The sequence below is a fragment of the Leptonotus elevatus genome, chromosome 19 (assembly GCF_054856555.1).
Source record: "Leptonotus elevatus isolate MCC_2025b chromosome 19, RoL_Lele_1.0, whole genome shotgun sequence".
Lineage (NCBI taxonomy): Eukaryota > Metazoa > Chordata > Actinopteri > Syngnathiformes > Syngnathidae > Leptonotus > Leptonotus elevatus.
The window spans coordinates 9,236,164-9,258,446 of NC_141257.1; the positions used below are offsets into that span (position 1 = coordinate 9,236,164).

The 22,283-nt window shown below is 42.1% G+C and overlaps 2 protein-coding genes across 13 annotated transcripts in view; both read right to left on the reverse strand.

Moving 5' to 3' along the window:
* Positions 1–725: 725 nt before the first annotated feature.
* Positions 726–6,880, reverse strand: LOC147157799 (class I histocompatibility antigen, F10 alpha chain-like). Of its 5 annotated transcripts, XM_086062030.1 has the most exons (9): positions 5,718–6,875; positions 4,717–4,857; positions 3,390–3,656; positions 2,988–3,266; positions 1,668–1,967; positions 1,486–1,593; positions 1,385–1,402; positions 1,168–1,292; positions 726–1,087 (listed from the first exon to the last, which is right to left on the reverse strand). In XM_086062030.1, the coding sequence occupies exons 2-8, from the start codon at positions 4,778–4,780 to the stop codon at positions 1,177–1,179; spliced, it is 1,152 nt and encodes a 383-aa protein (XP_085918156.1). In that variant the 5' UTR covers positions 4,781–4,857; positions 5,718–6,875; the 3' UTR covers positions 726–1,087; positions 1,168–1,176. The 5 variants fall into 5 exon arrangements, with proteins under 5 accessions (XP_085918156.1, XP_085918153.1, XP_085918155.1 ...); XM_086062027.1 differs by having other exon boundaries at positions 1,168–1,402; positions 5,718–6,880; XM_086062029.1 differs by having other exon boundaries at positions 1,385–1,593; positions 5,718–6,879.
* Positions 6,881–7,332: 452 nt separating this feature from the next.
* The window catches only part of ptk2aa (protein tyrosine kinase 2aa), a 35,703-nt gene continuing 20,752 nt past the window's right edge, over positions 7,333–22,283 (reverse strand). For 3 of the 8 annotated variants that reach the window (XM_086062024.1, XM_086062023.1, XM_086062025.1), the window contains 27 exons: positions 21,368–21,508; positions 21,179–21,256; positions 20,968–21,075; positions 20,732–20,849; positions 20,174–20,204; positions 19,352–19,416; positions 17,212–17,229; positions 15,831–15,887; positions 15,516–15,536; positions 14,827–14,924; positions 14,671–14,755; positions 14,494–14,594; positions 14,296–14,411; positions 14,052–14,152; positions 13,680–13,769; positions 13,389–13,593; positions 13,076–13,187; positions 12,907–12,981; positions 11,934–12,023; positions 11,658–11,762; positions 11,089–11,151; positions 10,904–10,943; positions 10,562–10,665; positions 9,301–9,456; positions 9,139–9,219; positions 8,921–9,006; positions 7,333–8,838 (listed from right to left, as the gene is read on the reverse strand). In XM_086062024.1, coding sequence (XP_085918150.1) covers positions 8,718–8,838; positions 8,921–9,006; positions 9,139–9,219; positions 9,301–9,456; positions 10,562–10,665; positions 10,904–10,943; positions 11,089–11,151; positions 11,658–11,762; positions 11,934–12,023; positions 12,907–12,981; positions 13,076–13,187; positions 13,389–13,593; positions 13,680–13,769; positions 14,052–14,152; positions 14,296–14,411; positions 14,494–14,594; positions 14,671–14,755; positions 14,827–14,924; positions 15,516–15,536; positions 15,831–15,887; positions 17,212–17,229; positions 19,352–19,416; positions 20,174–20,204; positions 20,732–20,849; positions 20,968–21,075; positions 21,179–21,256; positions 21,368–21,508 — 2,466 coding nt within the window. In that variant the 3' untranslated portion in view covers positions 7,333–8,717. Of the gene's footprint in view, positions 8,839–8,920; positions 9,007–9,138; positions 9,220–9,300; positions 9,457–10,561; positions 10,666–10,903; positions 10,944–11,088; positions 11,152–11,657; positions 11,845–11,933; positions 12,024–12,906; positions 12,982–13,075; positions 13,188–13,388; positions 13,594–13,679; positions 13,770–14,051; positions 14,153–14,295; positions 14,412–14,493; positions 14,595–14,670; positions 14,756–14,826; positions 14,925–15,515; positions 15,537–15,830; positions 15,888–17,211; positions 17,230–19,351; positions 19,417–20,173; positions 20,205–20,731; positions 20,850–20,967; positions 21,076–21,178; positions 21,257–21,367; positions 21,509–22,283 lie in introns of those variants that run through there. The other 5 variants (XM_086062019.1, XM_086062020.1, XM_086062021.1 and 2 more) reach the window with 5 other exon arrangements.

Consider the following 22,283-nt stretch of genomic DNA (forward strand, 5'->3'; position numbering starts at 1 on the left):
CGCGGAAATTTTTCTAGTTTATTTATTTTACTTTACATTCGTATAGCCACGGCAGCCAGTTCCTTTCGCAACAAGCCCCCGACCGTTACCAGAGAGACTTTAAGTTGTCAAAAGCAAACGTCATCGTTTTCCCAAAGTCTTTTGAAAGCTGCAAGTGAAACAAGCCACACACGTGCTGCTTCCAAATCGCTTACTAAAGGTGTGCATGAGGCAAAAAGTCATCTGCAGGCTTACCTGAGGACGCCGCATGTCTTGCTTACAAGAAAATGGGCGGAGTTTGTCACTTCTCAGACACGACACTAATTTTTCGAGATTTTCTCTCACGCTATGATCGCCACTTGAAATTATATAATATTCCGTTAAAATATATAAATAAATATGCAAAGGGACCAAGAGGAAGCGTCTTCTGTCTGTGACGTCATCAGATTCACGCAGGTGTCGACCTAATTATTAAATGAGGTCAGCCACGGTTGTAGCATTTTTTCTCTCTCTCTACTAGTGCTGAAGGGGTTTGAATGTCAGGATAAGAAAATGAAGGGAGTTTCTTGACATGATACTTATGAGAAAGGTAGCTAGCAGGAGAGCAGGTGAAAAGGAAGCGTTAGTTAAGAATGTCCTACGTCCTGTAGGTGAGAAGAAGAGGCTGGCGCTCGGTGGGCAGGAGGAGCTTCCAGAAACTTGACCAAACTCAGAAAAAAACATACATTTTGCTTCTTCTTTTTTTCATTCATCATCCTTTTATTGGTCCAATATTTACATCACGAGGTCAAATAAGTGCAAACAACAACATTGTGATAAATGTACCAATTAACTGCTGACTGTTGAAGTGAAAGAAATTCTGGAAGAATCTAAGTAAGGATGATAGAGGAGGCAAACCAAGAATCAAAAAACGTGATATAAATCTATTATTGCTATTAACTGCTCGATACCAAGAAAGAAGAAATCCTTCTCACCATGTGACTGACAATTTCATACAAATCAAACGGAAAACCCAAGGAACTCAAATAAATCTCCAAAGCAAATAAAAATTCTCTCTGTTTTCAAATCCAAGCACTTGGACGGAGACGTCTCTGTCGTGTCCCGACACCTGCACGAAGACGAGCACAGCAAATGGTGGACATGAATCCAGAGTCCAAGAACACGTGGAGTCCGCGTCAGCTCACTCACCGTGTGACGTCACGAGGAACTGGTCCCGGAATGGGCCTCGGGAACCGACTCGGAAGCAGGTTCGGCATCAGGCTCGGAAACGGACTTTGAGGCCGGCTCGGGATCGGGCTCGGAAGCGTCAGCAGCTGCGGGACGCAAAGATAGCGAGAGATGTGGAGCGTTTTTTCGCAAAGGTGGACATCGGACCCGGACAGGACTGCGAAGACGTTTGACTTACAAGCTGGAGCGTAGTCGGCTGCAAGGAAGAAAAGAGGAAGAAAGTTGCGACTTGTGATCCCGAATGTTGCCGGCAGGCAGGCCAACATTTGCGTCCCTCACCTGGTGGGCTTTTGTAGCGCCTGACGAGGAGCACGAGCAGCGGCGCCAGCAGAGCGAGGAGCGCCAAGGGGACAACAACGGCCAGCGTCACCTTAGTGGCGTCTTCCTCTTGACCAGACGTGAGAAGGAAGACGTGTGAATGACACGCAAGGATCACGTGCGTGCGTGCGTGCGTGCGTTACCGTGGTTACTCAGGATGATGCTTCTGTCCAGCTTGGTGACCATGTCGTCCTCGACGCCGGCCAGCTGGAAGACGCATTCGTAGCGGCCCTCCGCGTCGGCCGGCAGCTCCGCTTTCAGGTGGGCCGTCGTCTGGAAGGTTCCGTCGTGGTTGGGGAGGAGCTCTCCCATCTCCACGTCCTCGTGGAGCTCCTCGCCGTCCTTCCTCCAAAACAGGGCGGAGTCCGCCGGGTAGAAACCGCTGGCGTGGCACGTGATCGGCGACGAAGGCGTCTTCTGCAGCAGCGACACCACCGGCAGCTCTGCCGGGCAAGGGATGGAGAAAATGTGTGAGAGGAACAAAGAAGGTAAGAATGAAAGGTGGGGAGAAAGTGGCCGATGGAGTGGATGTGTGAGAGGAGAAAAGATGTATAAGAACAACAGATGGAGAACATTTGTGGGAGAATGACAGACAGAGAGACTGTGTGAGAGGAGAAAAATATAGAGGATGTGTGTGAGGACCAAAGATGGAGAACAAGCATGAGGGGATGACAGTTTAAGTGAATGTATGAGAGGACCAAAGAAGGAAAGAGCAAAAGATGAAGAGAAGAGAGAAAGTGAGAGAATGACAGAAAGAACTTGAGAGAGGAGAAATTTGGAGAGTCGTGTGAGAGGACCGTAGAGGAAAGAGACAGAAGATGGGAAGAAAGTGAGTGGATGACAGATGGAGAACAAGTTGAAGAGGAGAAACCGTGGAGAGCAAGTGTGAACTCAGGAAGATGACAGGAAATATGTGAGAGGAAGAAATATAGCCACAATGTGTGAGAGGACAAAAGATAGAGAAAATGTGTGAGAGGGGAAATCATTGCAAGTAGAAAGGATGAATAGAATGTGCAAAAATATTAAGTACATAGAGATGTGTGTGAGAGGAGTGAAGATAATGTGTAACAAGGAACGTTTTAGAGAACATGAGGTGCAGAAAGATGGAGAGATGACAAAAGACAAAGATGGAGAGAAAGTGAGAGGATAATGAATGAAGAAAATGTGTGTGAAGACCAAAGATGGAGAGCATGAGTGAGAGAGAGAGATGGATAGATATGTGTGAGCAGAAAAAAAAATGGCCAGAATGTGTGACAGGACAAAATGTGGATTTAAAGCGTGAGAGAAAACGTGCGATGGAAAGATGGAGAGAATGTGTTGAAAATAAGGAAAGTTGGAGTGCAAGATGATGAAATTAGAAAGAGGAAAAACAGGACATGCGAGGTGAGGAAAATAGAGAATGTGTGAGAGGGGCAAGGCGAGAGTGCATGTCAGCCATGCTACTCCAGGGGGCGTGCTGGTACCTGTTCTCATCAGGAAGTCCCTCCCATAGCTCACATACTTCTTCAAGTAAGAAGGACAAATCTCAGAGTAAAAATGCTTCAGGTATTGATTCCTGTCGTCCATTTGGTCCCACTTGTGTTTGCTGACGACAGCTTGCGGCTTAACTGCGATCCATCTCAGTGTCGACAAGTCAAACGAGATGAAGTCTTCGCCGTCGTAACTGTGGTGTTCCCAACCGTCAACCTCGTCAGTCTCGTCGTCCCATTGGCAGCCAGACATCACCTGGACCATGTGAACACCTGACACGCACACAAACACACAAAGCAACATCCGACTTGAGTACGTGTGTGTGTGAATAGTTAAAGCAAAAAGTATTCACACATGAAACGTTTTTGTTGTTAGAAAGTTGAATGTAAACAAACCTCCAGTTTGGTTGAAGCGCGCTTTAGCAATTTCAATGTTGACTTTGTGGGCCTGCTCATTACCAATACTGATCTGTGTCTGTCTCTCCCAGTAGTGCGGATCGTCGTCTGTGATTTTATTCATCCAGTCCTGTTTGGCTTTTGCTTTCCTGCTCTTGCTGTCATAACGAACAATCTGAACGCCGTCAACATAACCAACAATAAAGTACGATGGCAAGTTTGGAATGTGAGAGGACGCAGTGTCGAAATATTTGAGCGTGTGAACCACTGAAAGAGAACAAAAACATTTTGTTTGTTTGACGTCCAAACTATTGACATCTTTTTGAGGAAATAATTGTTTTTATTGTTGTTAAAACACATATTTGTATTTTGCATTCATTTCAATACATTGATTGATTTCAGCTCATTCTTACACACAAACCAAACAAACGCTTCCTTAATAAGTTTGCTTATTAACCCTTTATTACACAGACATTGCTATTTTGTATGTACAGTGTTCCCTCGTTTCTCGCCCGTGTTACTTTCCCGTTTATTTTATTTTCCGTTAATTATGTATATTTTCTTGTTTATTTATATATGTTTTTTCTTTTTGATATGATTTTTATTATATGAATGCTTTTTCATTCATCATATATGTTCTTTTTCCATTTACAGTCATTTTTCCATTAAAATTATTTTTTTCATTTGCTTATACAACACAGTGTATAATTTTTTTGTTTATTCTAAATATTTTTTCGTTCATACTATATTTTTGTCATTTATTATACAGTATTTAAGTTAAGTATATTTAAGAGGAGATTAATTCTGTTGATGAAAAATTCCAATACAACCCTTACAAGTTTGGAATGTGAGCGAGTGAATCGGTCAAAGCCAAAACAAAAACATTTTGTTTGCTTGCTGTCCACAAATCTTGGACTGTTCATATTTGAAATTATATATATATATATATATATATATATATATATATATATATATATATATATATATATATATATATATATATATATATATAAATCATTGTTAAATTAAAAACCAATTCTACGAAACATTTACGACACTTAAAATATTTAGTTTTTTGCGTTCATTTAAATTAAGCGAATGATTGTTAAAGTTCATTCCTGATGAAATTCATGAATTATGACCACTTGTATTTTGCCAGTCAACATGTTACAATTTTAATACACTTGTCGAACACGTTTGCTATTTTTCTCCTTTACAGTATACTTCATCGCTCGATGACATATTTTGCATATTTCAGTTTGCAGTTCAAGTGTCGCTTCCTTCAACTAAGACGTGAACAATTGGGAGAGTCAACTTGTGCACTTACCAGGCGTCACGCTGTGGATTTGCACAACCGCCACAAACAATCCCAACAAGTTCATCTTCCACATCTTTTGCTCCTTTCGGTCCCGCGTCAAAGCAAACCAGAAGACGCCGCTCTAATACCGTGAAGGCAACAAGGAAGCGGCTATAGTTCGATTTCGGGGAAGTCACGTGACCACAGACCGGGTGACGTCAGGACAAGAAACACAACATACAGCATTTCACTTTGGACAGGAATAATAAAATGAATAAACGTTCAAGATGTGTTGACGCAAAAGTAATACAATTAAGCAAATTTTAATTTCATTTTGTCAAGCTGAGCTTTGAAGAATAAACTGTGTATCGGACGCGTCGGAACGCTTGAAACCGAAAGTGGTAAAGTTCAAGTTTCCTGGCGTGTGACGCAAAATTCCTTGACGCCACGCCAGCAAGAACAACAGCTCGGATTCGCATCCAAGGTGTGCAAATGCTGACTTTCAGCAACTACATCATTTTTTTCATCAGTGCTACTGGGGGGCGGGGCACACACTAGAAACACACACTTATATGATATACTGTATACCGGAAGCAAACAAGATGTAGTAATTGTTTGTTGACTTTTATTTGATTTTAACTTTAGGTTGTATTCTTTTGATTTTTTTAACTTTTATTTATTTTACTTTTGTTTCTGAATCTTTTGATTGTTAATTTGTGTTAGTTTATTTTCTTTGTTCCTTTTCTAAAAACTTTTTGACTTTTATTTCAATTTATTTTCAATTTGGATTCTTTTGATTGTGAATTTATTTTACTTTTATTTTTGAATCTTTTATTTTGTTTTATTTTCCCTGAATCTTTTGATTGACAATTTGCTTCATTAAATTTTTATTTATTTTATTTTTGGGAAAAGGTTTTTTACTTTTATTTTACTCTATTTTTATTTCTGATTCGTATGATTTTGAATTAATTTTACTTTTAAAGTATGGAGTTAAATATGGTGCAAAACTAACTTGTAAAAAATGTTTGTACCTGTAGAAATGACAACTTGTAGTCAAAGAAGTCGCCACTAGGAGTCACAAGTGGTTTTTCTGCTGCTGTCCAGTCACGTGAGTTTTGCACCAAATATCTCGCTACAAATGGTGACCAGCCAGTGACACTCGGAACACACACACACACTTCTAGATGTATATTCAAAAAGAAAACAAGCTATTTAAAATGTGGACAAAATACGTCCTCTTCATATATTTCATTTTTGAAAATACATTTCTTATTGCATGTATAAAAGACTACAATCCTAACCCAACTACAAAGAGTTTGAAGCAAACAAAATGTAGTAAAGGGCAGAATACGAGACACCTGAGCAGTAGGTAATGACATCTTAGTTGCAGTTCACGATTTAAGCACCAGATGGAGGCCGAGAAATTGCACACAATCTGAACCGGATTGGCGTGTTTCTCGGCCTTCAAAATCAAAGCATAGTGGGGGTTTTTCTTCTTCTTCTTCTTCTTATATGTAAAGTTACTTTACGTACGCATAGCCACGACAGTTGTGCGCCTCATAATGATAGTAAATCCTTCAATAATTATCCATTTAATTTATACTTAAATACAGAGCGTCACAGCCACAGGGACACTTTTCAACTTGTGCAAAACAAAACTGTGGAATTTGAAACTTAAAGGATCTTTCAAGATGGACAAGCTCACTGCGTATTTCCTAAATATTGTTACTTTGCTCAGGATAATTTGTTCACTTTGGTAAACCAAAATTCGCAGTGTGGCAAGTGGCATTATATTTACCGGTACTCATTTTTTAATCGTCATATTTGATCAGGACAGCCCCGAAATTTCACATTTTTAAAATGGGGTCGATGCCACGGGCTTCCAACTTCCGGGTTTCACACATCAGCGTCGTTTCCAGCGTTCCAACCCCCGCACCCGCACCCGCACCCTTTCTCGCGCGCAGGGTGTCTCAACTCTCGAACAACTGAGACAAACACACTACACAGTCGCACCCGTCGACGGGAACGCGCAAGCAAGCGGCATAAACGCAGAAGCGCAAGAACTGGGACGCGGCCCACACGTCGCTTACAAGAAACGGAAACAAAGCTGATGAAACCAGGAAGTCGTAAGTCCCGCCTCCTCCATGGCATATACCCCAGAGACCGCGACTGCGTCCTGTTAACTTTGACCCCGACCAAAACATACCTGCAGCGCTACCGCCAGTCAATGGACAAAAATATATCGCGTCGGTATTGAACTCAGCACTACCATTGAAAATGACTGGGAATTTATTTTCAATGGTAGTGCAGGTAAGCAGTAAAGTTAAGGGCAGTTGAGTTTAACTATTCACAGCTTCTGCGCGGCGCGGCTCACAAAAGAACCACAGAAAAATCAGACTTACTGTTGTAAAACAAATGGAATCCAATGCAGTTTTGTAAAAATATTTTTAAGAAGCGTATACTCTTCAGTGGAAGACTATTAAAAACATAAGGGTCGGTCTCCGGTTCAAAACCGGGCAGAAACACGTTTTTCTTTTTCTTAATTATTTAAAAAAATAATTGAAACGTTTTAGGCAACTCCAACGCTATAAATTAGCTGTATAGCAGAAATAGTACATTTTATGGTAAATAAAGAAGTAACCGTAACCTGTTTGAGTGTTTTTTATTTGCAACTGTACATGATGAGTCTTTTCCTGAGAGAAATGGTGGTGGTGGTGGGAAGGTTAGGCAATTGTGAAAAGGGAATATACATCCCATTCTGGGAATTTATCAGGTTCAAACTGGCTGACTAAAGTATCCAACTGCAGTCGCCATTCACCCAATAAATAATGTTGTGATTCTGGTCTATTCACAGTATTGAATTCTAGTCTGAAAAGTTGCCAATTTGTTTTGTAGTGTAAAAAAGCAACCCAATATGACTCTGTTATATACATTAAAAACAAAGAAGCCATCAAGATTTTTAAGCATCAATAAAAAGCATATTTATGGTGTTCTATATCCATTCCATTCTATGCTTGTATCGAACAAGCAATCTGTGCCTCATAAAAGTGTTAAAATATAATTACTTATATACGTAACTTAAAAAAAAAAAGTGGCCTGCCGTGTACTTGCTTATGTTTTAAAAATGGGGTGGGTAGTAACCTGCGGCACGTGACCTGTCATGCAACTTCATAAACAAATCAAACCTCAGAGGAGCTGACATACACATTTAAAAACATTTAACCTGCAAATGCTCATATTTGTCAATCATATATTTTAGAAAAATAGGGAAACTGCTCCTCACCCCTGATTTAAAGATGAAGGACGAGAATGTGGAAAATAAAGCAACACTGACAAAAAACAAAACAAACAAAACATCCAGTAAGAACAAAGGCTGGAAATATTACATATGTATATAAACTTTATATATATTATATAAAAAGCAAGTTCAAACGTCACTACTTCATCTGCTTTCCAGTTCGTCACGTGGCAAACTCCTTCAAAGCGAGTCATCACGTGTTAAATAGATTTTTAAAAATGGCTGCCTCTGAAAATGTACAGGGTGATTAAAAAGTAACCCCTTCTTTTAAAATACACATTTATTGTAATTTTGCTCTTGATTTTTTTGGTGCCGTTTCTTTCACGTATATAATTTAATTTTGTAACTAAATCTGAACAGTTACTAGTGCTTCCCTTCCACATTCTGTCGTTTAAAAAAATAAATAAATAAATGTAGAACTCATGCTACATGCAAACATTCCTCTCAAATCAATTTCTTGTTAAAAAAAAAAAACTACAATAAAGAATAAACAAAAAAATTGAGAGAAACTTACAATAAGTATTTAAAAATAGGGAGTTATTAATCACTCTGTATTATTGTAAATATGTGATAAGAGTTTCTCATAAAAAAAAAAAGGAATTACAAGAAGACACCAAAACACGGTGACTTAGTGTCTGTCCACTCTGCACCATTTCGATCCAAGTCTCTGTCTCCGTGGTGACCAACGTCCATCTCGTTCCTGCATTTTTGGACATCTGCGCATCTTTCAATACTAATGTGTTCGCGTGATTATCTTGAGACGCGCCTGGTCGATGACATCGAGCAGATTTTTGGCATCTACGGCGAGGGCATGCGCAGCCATTAGCATCTGCTTTTTGTAGTCCTTCTGCAAGCTGCAGAAAAAGACCAGACGAGCGTCTCGCGTCAACAACGGGACGTAGGCGGGGGAAAAAATCGGAGCAATGCGGCGCTCACCTGGTCATGACGTACTGCTGCGCCAGCTTCATCTTGGCGATCAGCTCTGCCAGGTCAGAATTGAGCAGCTTTTGTGCCATCTCGATCTGTGTCGTGTGAGGATGATGTCACATGATATTCAAATGTTTAAGTTGCTGAATGAAAAGGTGTAGACAGGAAGCTGCACACCATCCTAGCGTTACTACCAGCCGTGTTGTGTCAGCCATGTGTGCGTTTACCTCTCGGTGGGTGCTTGCAGGCAGCACGGGAATGGTCTCATCCACCGTGGCCAGCAGAGTCCTCAACGCCAAACCCACTTCCTATAGAACGTGCACAAAACCTCAGCAGAAGTCTTAAATTGGGATGTTGCGTTCGTGACTAGCCCCGCGGGGGCCCCTCACCTTGACCATGGGCACGTACTCCTCGGGCGCCGCTGGCTGAATCCGGTTGGACATCTCGATGACTGACTTGACCAGTGCCGTCACGTTTTCGTACACTTTGTCGTTGGAGCGGTCCAGGTTGGCTGTGGGGGGCGGGCTGATCTCCTGGGGCTGTAACTGCACCATTGTGGGAAGGAGAATTGTGGTTTTTTACTTTATTATGATTTTTTTTATATAGCTAGCTAGACAGAACAATACAAATAATCTACATTATGTTTACTACTGCTAAGAACTAATGCTGATTATGGCTTGATAAATAACAGTGGAACCTCCAATGTAAACTACAAATAGTATATATATATATATATAATATATATAAGTAAAATTTATTACAGCTACTTACCCTTGGAGAGCAATGGACAGTCAAAAAGTATTTCATTCACTGCCATTGAGGGTTATAGACATCAAAAATTCATTTGAACTATTTTTATTAGTCAAAATTTTTTTCCACTTTTGCTAACAAGAGTACTAAAACCTACAAGTTTTTTTATTGTACATTCAGAACAGATATACAATTTGTGATTAATCGTTAGTTAACTAGTGAAGTGATGTGATTAATTACAATTAAAAAAAATAATCGCGTGGCACCCCTAATTAAAAAATAAAAATAAAAAATGAGGGGCGTCAGACGATTAAAATTTGTAATCGTAATTAATCGCATGACTTCAATAGTTGACTCACGATTAATCACAAATTTTATATCCGTTATAAATGTACAATACAAATTTTTTCCTCGGTTTTCATAAAAAATTAAATGAAATTTGAAAAAATAGAAATAGAAATAGTTCACATGAATTTTTGACGTCTATAGTCGTCAATGGCAGTGAATGAGTTAAGTTGCCATTCTTCCTCTGGTCATTTCCATGCTAGTCAGTATGCTTTCAGCTACATGCTAATTATGTTAGCATCAGCTAGATAAAATTATATTGTGTACTATGACGGCACCAGCTTTTTCAAGGGGTCAAAAGTATTTGAAGGTTCCACTGTATTTGTGTTACCCAAATTATTCACCGAATGAATCTCTGATGACGACAGACTAACACTACTGAACATCTACGCTAGAACGCACGGATCATCTTACCCTCCATGGCTATATGGGGAGGCAAGAGGGGGGTTTGGGTAGAGGAGAGAGTGAGGGACAGCACATTAGCCCAAAATCTGTAAGCCGTTAGCATGGGATGGCGGCACTCGACTCAATTGTGGACTTAAGAGCATGACGTACCTTCACGCCCTCGTTGTAGCTGTCGACGGGGCAGAGGCCGGACAGGGTGCCCAGGTGAGCAGGGGCACCGGGGCGAGGGGGCTTCTTCGGCGGAGCCATGTGTTCTAAAAAAATTAATACATAAAAAATACACAACATTTTTAGCATTTAAGTCTATTCTCTTCACTTCACTGCTTCCAACACATTATTTATTGCCCAATTATATTTCAGCCTCTATGTGTTGCCACGCCAGTCGAATCTGCCCACAACATTCAGAATCACTAATGCTGCCCAATGTAACTTAAACGAAGTTCTTGCTCCTTGGGGTATTTTGACTAAACCGGGTCAAAGATGCTCTCCTACCTGGTTTGCCCACAGGCTGGTAGATGTGCTGGCTTCCACCCTGCACAGAGAAGAAATGCACACAACAGGTCAGGAGAGGGGAGTGGTGGGTTGAGCTGTCGGCCATCTTGCGGCCATCACTGTGGTCATGTGGTCGCCAAATGAAGAAAAAACTTGGAAAGAAATGGTCACGCTAAAGCACTGACCAGCGCCTGGAGCGTCCCGTCCTCTCGTTCGATGCTCCCTCGGCTGTTTCGGGGCTCGGCCTTCTGGAGGAAAAAAAAACAACTATTATTATTAATGTTCCTGAGGAGAAGAAAAACAGGCATTATCAAACAACGTGTCCCTGGTTGTCTCCCTCGCTCTTTGCTTCTGTACCGTTTTGGTGAAGCAAGCCTTGAAGAGTTGCATCCTGGGAGAAAAAGAAGTCTGAACAAGAAGAGTGGCGCGAGAGAAGGTCATGAAATGAAAAGAGGTCGAGACGAATTTGAAGAGGAGAGAGGAAGTAGATGGCAGAAATCGGATCTATAAGGAGGTTTCTTTCCAAGAGGAGGAGGAGCCGGCCAAGGAAAAGATCCCCTCGACTTTTCCTCCCATTCTTTCCATCCACACACCTCAGCGCTCGCTCCTAACCTCCTTGCCAATCCCACTTCCTGTCTCGCCCGCCGACCTTCGCAAATGCTCAACCCTGATTGGCCGAGGCCTGCGTCGGTCGCACGGCTTCAACGCTGACTTGCTTGCCTATTTACACGAGAGTGGCGTGTGTTCACGTTACCATGAAGCTCTCCTCCTGCTCCAACCATCGCTGGTCGTCCTCCATTTGCTGCTGCTGCATCATTAGCCTCTCCTCCATGAGCGCCTGGCCCACACATTCTGTGTCCTGCAAGAAGAAAAAGAGCTTTCATCCTCTTATTTCCTTAGTTGCCATCGTCACACTTGATCCTGCTGTCATATTGTGGTTGCTGCAAAAGAAAAGTATCGCATAGTTGTGTTTACAGTTTAAACTCTTAATATAGACAGATGTAAACATGTAAACATCTTATTTATGTACCTCCATGTTGGTGCTCCACAGTGCAGTGTGTTCCGGTCTGTGCTGGTTCCATGAATCAGTCGCAGGGAAGCCGCCGCCATGTGCTGTCGGCTAAAGGTGGACACAAAAAGAGAGAGTTATAAACTAAATAATAATCAATCAAAAACACCCCAAAACGTTTTGACGAAGGTATCTTGACAATAGCAAGATATATATTGCAGATGTGATATTGTTGTGTTCAGTTACAATGTCCCGCTCCTTATAAGGTGTCTCAGGCACAAAAGAAAATGCCTGCTGTCCGCTTGGATTACTTGTGAGACGTAGATCACATCAGTCACTGCTGACAATGTTGCGGTGCACTGAGGTCATGCTGACTCTGACTTTTTTTTTCTTTTTTTTTTTGCCTGAAGACATCCCTCTAAAGAGCCTTTAGAAATGAAATGATAGGATGACCATGTTTGTTTTCATTTTGTGTCTTAACTGCTTCTCGTGTTTCCCTTTGGTTATGCAGGTTTGCCAAGTTGCTATCGAGACTTGAACTACAGCCGATGTTGTGCCTTAATTAATCACTGGGTTCATCTTTCTGGTATATATGAAAAAAAGACATAAATGTGGTATTCATCCTTTCCCACCCTTAGGAAAAAACATGCCATGTTAAACCACTAGGTGGCTGTGTCTACCATGACATTCAAAAGTGGTTTCACACTGGTACGACAAATACAAAGTATAAAGTATCCTAGTATTCAAACCCAGAACTTAGAGCCATGAGGCGGATGTGCTAACTTCTTAACCCATTGGGTGGAAAAAAGGAATCCTTCCGAATCCTCTCAAATAAATAGAGCATGTCTTTATTGTCATTATTGGTCAATGAAATCTTATTTTAGCAATAAAAAGGTAAAAGATGGTAGGAAATTAGGAAACTCCCTTTCCTCATATTTGTGCACGTGTGACACATTTGAGGTATTTTGGTATACGCATTGTGTGTGTGCAGTACCTGGTAGTGGTTGTGCTGTGGGCTAGAGAAGTAGCCCTCACTGGAGCGAGGGCTCGGGTAACCCGGTCGACTCGGCTGCAAACACAAATAAATTACACATTCTGTTGGAGCTCCGGAATCAAGTTCATTGAAGCTAAAAAAAAAAGAAAGAAAAAAAGACGAGTCTCACTTTGGGCGGCGCCTCATCTGAACCTCCAGAGTCCCAGGACACTGTGACCTGTCTTCTCATCTCCATCCTCAGTCTCTCCTCTTGCTGCGCCTTTTCCTCCTCCAGTATGGTGCTATTATAGAAATCCAAAAAGTTGCTTCACTCCAACCATTAGTTGCGGTGAATATATTCCTATTGTTGCTTGCTCTGCTTGTATATGTTGTCCATTAGCCTGTTTATGGCATTTCACGTTAAATGATAGCATTACGCATGCATGATGAAATGATGTGGTCTGTAATGATTCCGTATCATCATGTACCGTTATCGTAATTACCTGAGTTGCGTTTTGAGTTCTGTGAACCGTGGCCGCTTGCTTGGGTCGTACGACCAGCACTTAGTCATGAGGCTGTAAAGGGTGGGCGGGCACTGCGGCGGCATGGCGAGCCGCTCGCCGTTCTCGATGCGGCCGATCACGTCGTTGTTCTTCACCCCTTGGAAGGGCTTGATGCCGTACATCAGGATCTCCCACATGCAGACACCTGTGGCGGGGATGCAAAAATGATTTAACGAGCCATCGCCGCCGCAATGACACGATGTCATCTTAGGAAGAAGCTGATAAGCTCACCGAACATCCAGACGTCACTAGCGGAGGTGAATCTTCGGAAGTTGATCGACTCGGGAGCCATCCATTTGATAGGAAGTTTACCTTTGGAGGCTAAAAGGAGGGAGGATAAAAGCTTGAGAAAATGCCCCATGCCTCCAGTAGATGGCGGTAAAGTCCAACTAAAGCAGCCAGGATGCCTCCCTGAACTGGTCTCTAGTCAAACGCAAACCATTCATACTCGCAATACGCAATCATGCTGCCCAACTCAAGTCATTAAGTTGATTGAACACAGTAGTAGTACCTCTAAAGTCGACCGCAATCTATTATCCCCAAGCAGTGGTTTCATTTTAGCGGTTCGACTGCATTCAATATGAAAAGGCGCATTATTATCACCTTTGTAGTAGGAGCTGTCCTCCATGTAGCGGGACAGGCCAAAGTCCCCCAGCATCACACAGTCAATCGAAGACACCAACACATTACGTGCCGCTATGTCCCTAAAAAAAAAAAAGCAGAATATGATGCAGACTCGTAAATGTACATTTATATGTCACATAAAAACAAACAAATAAAAAAACATCAAGTACGGCTGCGTGAGGACATTTTTAAACCGAGGTATTGATGAGAATGGCTTGTTTACCTGTGCACAAAGCGTTTGCTCTCCAGATACGCCAGCGCAGTGCTCAGCTGGTAGGCGAACAGGATGAGTGTTGCCAAGTCCAGGCTGTACTTCCTCACCTGGAGGAAGGAACGCAGCTGTACGCAGGGGGGAAAAAAGAAAAAAAACATTAGAATCATTATGCATTCAAGCATAAAAATTGGGCCTATGCGAGCGGACCTCTCCCAGCGTGCACAGCTCCATGATGATCCACACCGGGTTGTCGGTGATCACGCCAATCAGCTTGACGATGTGAGGGTGGTCAAACTGCCGCATAGTAACTGCAAAAGCACGTTCAGTCCATTTAACAGAATACGCGTGATTGAAGTACGTTTGCTAACTTCATGGCTGCCTTACGCGCTTCTTGCAGGAACTTTTCCCTGACGCTGTCCGAAGTGCAGTTCTTGCACGTCTTAATTGCGACAGCCAACGCTGGCTTGTCCTGCAGGATAGCATCTTGATACCGAATCCCGTTTATCACATCTTCCTATGTCAATAATTCGATATACGTACCGGGATGTTGTAAACTCCTTGGTGCACATCTCCAAACTGACCCTCTCCTATGCAGCGGCCAAGCTCGATCCTGTCCCTCTGGATCTCGTAGTCCCGCGCTAAAAAGAAGAAATGAAGTGATGATGCCGATGATGGAAAAAAAGAGACCTTTATTTTTTTCTCTAATTGCATTTTATGATTTTTTTGCAACAACCTGAAAAGAAAAGCACCTAAAACAAAGCACGTAAAAGAATATGGAAAATTTAACTAAATCAAACAAATTGAATTAAATGTAATAATTTTTTCATGAAATGAAATACAATTAAATTACACTGAAATGTATGATATTGATCCATTTAACTTAATCCCTCCATGTAATTCAGCAAGACCAACACTAGAAAAAAAAATGAAAACAAAAATATATTTTGCGTTTTTCTTTCATCGTTATTAATGAAATTTAGTGGATCACGTGGAATCAATCGTTGATTAATCTTGTCTTGAGGCAATGTAGGCAAACTGGAGTGTATTATTAGCCGTCAACAGGAGTGTAGAATATCCGCCCCCTTAAAATTGATATTTTAAAAATAACATTGATTAATCAAATGTCAATCCATAGTCAAAATTAGGGAGATGATTTGTGACAAAGAAAAATTTGGAAATTGGACAGAATGAGAGAGTTAAAGATTTTAGTTGTTGTTGTTTTTTTTTACCTTCCACTATTCCATAGGTCACTGCGTTGGCGATGTGGGTGGGAGAGGGGAGGAAAAAAAAGAGGAAGACAGGGAGGTGAAAAGCGGGAAAGAGGCAAGACAGCTCGGGAAAACACGCATCCAGGCCATTCAGCATCAGCGTTACTTGGCGGAGATTGTCACGTCGCGTACACGGATGCATACAAAGAACATATGTCAGATTTCAAAGTTTCAAAGCTTTCAAAGAGGAAGTAAAAGGAGGGAGAAGGAGAGACTAAACGCGTGTCACACTCCCCTGTTGACTAAAAGAAACCCCAACGGAAATCATGCACTTACTGGAGGGCATGGTGTACGTGTCCTCTTCGTCAACTATCTCGGCGTAGTCATCAGTCTCTGTAACAAAAATCAAACACTATGACTAACAACACAAGTAAAAAAAAAAAGAAAAAAAAAGGCATGTGCAATATTGAGGACGCGCAGTAGCTTACTGAAAATAGTCTCACTGTTTTGACTCCTGCCCAAAGCGACACCCATGCAGCTATACTTTCTCTCTCTCTCTCTCTTACAAACACGCACACATTGAGACACACACACACACACACACACACACACTTGGCTGGGTGTGTCAGCTGAGCTCTTTTGACAACAACTGGCGTTGCGGCGCGATGGCGGCAGGAAAATTAGGAGAGGAGGCCAGGGAGAGTTCAAGAGGAGATAAACATAAATAAAAGAAGCAGGGATCCAAAAGAGATGTTTGTAAAAATGAAAAACAGAGTGAGAGAGGCGTCAGGAGGAGGAGGAGGAACAGAAGGAGGCGGAGGTGGAGGAGGGGGGGGAGGGAAGGATGGACGGAATCCATCCTAACCAGATGGTTGGTGTTTAAAATAAAATCAGGCTGCAGACTCAGCTGCTAGCAACACGAGTCGAACATCTGCTGCCCGTGAAAGCTTAACATCCGATTCACCGGACTTCTCAGTGGGAACACCGGAAATCTGCTCCTTAAATTCTTGATTAACTCAAGAAAAATTTGAACAGGAACGTGCCGGGCGGCATATAGCAGGTCATTTAAAGGCTAATAAAAGGCAGGCTCAATTAAAGCAGTGGGAACCACTAAACTACACTGGACTGACTTCCACGTTCATTTCAAAAGCTTTTTGGCCAGACAACACTTGTCTGAAAGTTTTAAGAAGAGAAGGGGGAAAAGCCGCATCATTCACATGTCATCATAAGCTGGTTTACATTACTCATGGTTTATCTAATAATAAAACATTCCAGTCACGGAAAAACAAAACAACTCTTGGCTTTTCAAATTCCAATCTCCCTTTAGCGTGTGTGTTTGCCCATTATAGCCTGGAATGCATTGCTTGAAACCAGGAACGACTTTCTGCAACAATATATGTCAGTCCACGTGTGCACGTTTGTGTGTGTATGCGTGGAGAGAGGGAAGCATTTGGAGAAACTCCTTTAAAGGGAAACATCCCGTAGTTGCTTTTGTGGATGTGTCACCTTTGAGTTTTAGTAGCAAAGCATATAATTATATAGAAAATTCTCGCAAATTGGGCTAATGCAGCTTCAGCGGAAGAGGAGCACATGCATAACTGTAGCCCGGACCCCTGGCACACTTTCACAGATGAGTGCAAGTGTACCGGAAAAGGGGTTGTGGGAGGAGAGGGGGTGTCCCACATAACACAAGAAACAGAGAGATTGATCACTTTACCATCCCCGCTAAGATCTTCTGCAGGGTCCGGGAGAGCATGCAAGAGCAGAAGAGGAGGAGACAGAGAGAAAGAAAGCAGAGATTAGTCGTGTCACAAAATGGCGGCCGCACAACCTGCAAAGTCAAACGCGCAGGCAGTTAGTTAAAGCGCCAATAAAGCGTTAACAAAGTGGCAGCGTGCAAGACTGTGGTTTGCACACGATGCAGTCTGCGGCCGCCTTGTAAATATTTGTGTGAGCGGCGGAGGTGAACGCTGAAATTCCAGTGGCGGACTTTAAATGGTGAGCAGGCAGTTAGAATTGCTAAAGAATCCCCCACAAATCCCACAAAATCCTGCAGAACAAATGAGTGGAAGCTGTAGAAGCTGCAAACAGAAGGCAGGAGCACAACATTTTCGCAATCAGGTGTCCCAATACTTTTGATGATGAGACACTTCTCCCAAGACAAATCATTTACCGGCAATTATTTTCAACATCAGTGGAGGTTTGACACATCTTTAATTTAAAGGCATTTGGTTTGATCCCTTCGCCACAATGACTTCTAATGATTTTAGCGCAACACTGAAATGAATTTACAAACGTGAATATGCGCTTTGCCTGCGTGTCAAATTGGAAGCCGCCAGCTGAGAACGTTGTGAAAACCGTCTGCAGCATTCCGGCTGCCGTCCAGATTAATGGCTCACTGCACTGAGTTGCGGCTGTCGCCTTGGCTGATAATAATCGCAAAAGTCTTCTATCCTGACCGCAAATTCAGCTCTGTCACTTTAAATCATCTGCCTTAAAAATAATGGATTATATATTGGATTTGGAATTTAGCAAATTAAATGTGACCTCAGAGTCAGAGCACGATTTCAACTCATCATTATACTTTGCTTATGCGCTCCTCTTGCAATGCTACTATTTATTAGGAGTGGGAATCTTTGAATGTCTCACGATTCGATTCGATTCCGATTTTGGGTCTGCGATTCAATTCAGAATCGATTTTCGATTCAAAATGACTTGATTGACAATGATTCTTGCTTCAGCCTATAGATGTGCAAGGAATTGTAATGATCTACTCCAGTCTGACTCGCTAATGCTAATTTGCGCGCTACTCGCGGCACTTTTATCACTCTAAAGAACGGCTCCACGCTGGAAAAAAACAACTTTTATTGGAATAACTTGATCGTGACTTTTTCCTTCTACTCTTTAATGTGGCTACAACTTAGTGTATTAGACCGTGTGGAAACACACTGCCCCTCAGTGGCCAAACTGGGTACAATATGAACAGCGTTCCAAAAAAAGGCACACAGACAAAGGCAAGACACTATAAAATAATTTAAATAAAATCGATTTTGAGACATTTAAAATCGATTCTGAATCATACTAAATGAGAATCGATTTTTTTGGCACACCCCTACTATTTATGCTGTTATTGACAAAAAGCTTCTTTATTTAAAAAATATTCGAAAAACATTAAGATCAATACATAACATAAAGCTAACCGTTGGGTGAGAGGTGGGGTACCCCGTGGACTGGTAGGTAGTCAGTCGCAGGGCACTAAAGTAATCAATCACTCACACCCATGGACAATTTAGAGTCTTCAATTAATGAATGTGACATGCATGTTTTTGGAATGCAGAGGAGTAAACCGGAAGAAGAAAAAAAAAGCCACACAACGGACCATGTCGAGACTCCAACCAGGAACTTTCCAACTGTGAGGCAGGCGTGCGAACCACTACTACACCATACTGCCATTTTGTCATCAAAATGACCCAAAATTACTTTGTTAGTTGAATTATCCTCTGAATTAGCATGATTTGATTAGCCATTCACATCACAAGGAATACCATTGGGTGGTGAATCGGAACAGAAGACAAAGGGGAGGAGGAAACGACGCGCCTTGGCTGACTTGGGAGGAGTCGACGGCACCGGGTCTTCGGCCAATCGGACGACAGAGGGGAGGTGTTGAAAAGAAAGGACGGCGTGAATGGAAGACGGACAGGGTACAGAACGAGGCCAAGTGTAGAGGTAAACAAACAGGACGGAGGAGACAAGACAGGAACAATGAGAGAAAAAACAGATGTTGGAGGAAATGGAAAGAGCAGAGCAGTCACTAGGGAACATGTGACAAGAGTGAGTTCAGCATTCCCCTCACTTACCTGAAACAGAGATTGTTCTCACGCCGCTCTTTACCGCCTCTAACTTCTTCACATTATTGGACAACCTACAAATAGAAACATGTATGTGTTCACAACCCAAAGTGCGGCAATTATCTCTGCCTTTTTGTGGTGTCTCGCGGAAGGGCAGAGAGAGAGGCCAAGGAAAAGAGGAGGAGACTTGCACAAGTGGAAACTATTTGCCTGCCAAACGTATCTCCTTATTTGACCAGACGAGCGAGAAAGGTACACGCAGGAAAAAAAAAGAAAAAAAAAGGAGTGATACTTGTGTTTAAACTGAACCCAAAACATCAAGTAGTTCAACCGGACCCACCAACTAAGGGATCAACACGACCTTATTTCCTCATGTAGTGGGGCAGTGGCATTTATTTACTCAACTGCAGATGCTGGAGGCCATCATTGGAATAACATTAAACAATATTGTTGTCATTTATGTCAAGCGGAAATGGACTAAACAAAATGAAAAAAAGAATATCATAGAGACTGGATGAGACACTTTTTTTCAATCAAGCCTTTTTAAATGTGCTGTTTTAATTAGTAACCGAAACCAAATGGACTCATCAGGCCACTCTTTACTGTCAATAAGACACCAATAGTGTCTTGAATTGATGTAATTAAAATGACCCATTATTATTTGAAAGAAGATTAAAGGTATCATAGTAAAAAAAATTATGCATTTATCCAAGTCAGGTGCACCTGGGGACCATTAAGTTAGGGGGCACTATTTTAGGAAACAAGGTAAGTCTGAGCCTAGAATTAGGTTTAGGTTCAACATAACACAAATGTTAAGAGAATGGCACTTACTTTGGAAGGGAAGGTAGCGCTCTCTCCCCCTCTAGAGGACAAATGCAAAACAACATGAAGTTACTGCAGAAGAAAAAAAAAACACGTTTTGCAGCATGGTGATAAAATACGGACTACATAATTACAACCTTTCTACACGTACTGGACATTAATAGCTGCATAATTATGTTTTTTTTTTTTTAAATGTTCCAGGTTGTTGATTTTCTTGTGTTGTGTGTGGAGTCAAAATTTTAGTTCAAGGTTCCGGAATGTTATTTAATCACTTTCAGCCATTTTCTTAACAGGGCAAACAGTTATGTCAAAATGAAGGATGGCGCAGACGCTCACACTAAACTAAAAGTATGGTAAATGGCCAACCAGAGCTCCTGATGTCACTCACTAGGCCACACCCCTTAAAGGCACACATCAACATAAATATCAAAGAGTGACTGTGTGTGCATCACATTTTTCATATCATGCGTTCAGATTCAGATTTTGCAATGCAACCCAAAATCATTCCAAATTCACATTCGGAAAGGAGTGAATATAAAAAAAAAAAACATAACCAAACGCCGCCACCTTTCTGAACTCTGACGATGAAAGAGCGCGTTTCCATGGAGATGAGCCGACAGTAGCCGTCAATGAGGTCGGCCAAATTCTCCGCCATGGTCAGGGAGGCTGTCGTGACGGTGAGAGGCTAACGCGTGCACACAAAAGCGCAAAAAAAAAGTTGTGTTACCTCACTGACATACGGCATCGCTCTCCAGCTGCTGCTAACGTCACGGATAAAGCCGACGGTGGCAACTCAAGTGTACCTCGGCGGCTCCTGCGACATTGACTTGCAGCATTCCTTTCCTGTCCTTCTCCTCCATGGCCGAGTACTGGATGGACTGCACTTGGGTGAAGTTAGCCAGATGGGTTGGCTGTAGGTAGGAAAAGAGACTTCTTACTCACAATCGGATCATGAGACGATGTGGCGACAGTTGAAAAGTATTGACAGCAGGTCAGGGCAAACTTTGAACTTACCGCTGAGCCCTTGTCCGTCAGGTAGCTAATGCCTTCCTCGGGTCCGATGGCGAGCTCCACCTGGATCACCCAGCTTGACTGTCAAGAGGGAGAAGAAGTATTTACAGATATTGCATCAAGTCAATGCATGTGAGACTTAATGCTACCACTAGGGGTCAACCTTACACAAGGAACCAGAGTCCTACTCACCCCAAGGGCACATTTGAAGCATTCCTTGTCATAGCGTTGGATGGGCGCCAGGATTTCAAGGAACTTGAGGATGCACTGCTCATCGTTGAGGTTGGCCACCTGCTTGAATGTCTGCTGGATCAATTTGCGAAGTGTCTTGGCCTGAAGGAGGATGAGAGACAATCAAGTACATGGCAGACGGGTTATCCCGAGCAGTGTTGTGCCATTTGTACTTCATCTTCTCTTCATTGGCCTAACAGCATGATTTGCGTAAATCACTTTTAAACACACACACAAAAACGTTCAATGTGCTTGAAAAATTTAGTTTTTCGTAGTTTTTGTAGATTTTGTTTTTCTTGTTTTCTGATAACACTCAAGAAATGACCTAAGCAGTTATGTTATTAGGCTAAGGATGTGAAAATAGAGAGGCCCGGCCAAACTGTGAATAGCTCGCCATATAGATTAAGACAAGAGATTAGAAGAGATTGAGTTTGGAGGTTGATGTTCAAAGCTGACTTAAAGAACATGCCGATTTACAAGCTGTTAAGCAAGACATGGCTGTGGACGTATGGTCATCCTTTTTTTCTGGTTGGGGGTGTCGGGGGAGGGGGGGGTCGTCATTCAAAGGCCGCATTATCAGATATTTCTAGGTGTGTGGGGGGCAACAATTATAAATGTTAAACCTGTAAAATATTTGCAAGGAGAAGTAGTTATCAGATAAGAAAACAGTTAACTTAAACTCTTGTTTTTCTTCATCTACTACCACTACTAGTCTTATTTGCATTTTCCGGCAGTCTGGATTGCCCGTGGCATCATGCTGCCTCTCACAGGTCAGTCTTGGTACTACCACGACTATTGACGCCCGTTTCATCCTGTCTGCACGCTACAAGGATGAACACTCACCAATTTTTTTGCAGGTCATGTGGGGTGTATCACG

Coding starts and splice junctions, on each gene's coding strand:
- LOC147157799 (XM_086062027.1), bottom strand. CDS start 4,780: ATGTGGAAGATGAACTTGTTGGGATTGTTTGTGGCGGTTGTGCAAATC. Junction 3,267..3,389: donor GCGCTTCAACCAAACTGGAG/GTTTGTTTACAT, acceptor TGTGCGTGTCAG/GTGTTCACATGGTCCAGGTG. Junction 1,594..1,667: donor CATCATCCTGAGTAACCACG/GTAACGCACGCA, acceptor CGTCTGGTCAAG/AGGAAGACGCCACTAAGGTG.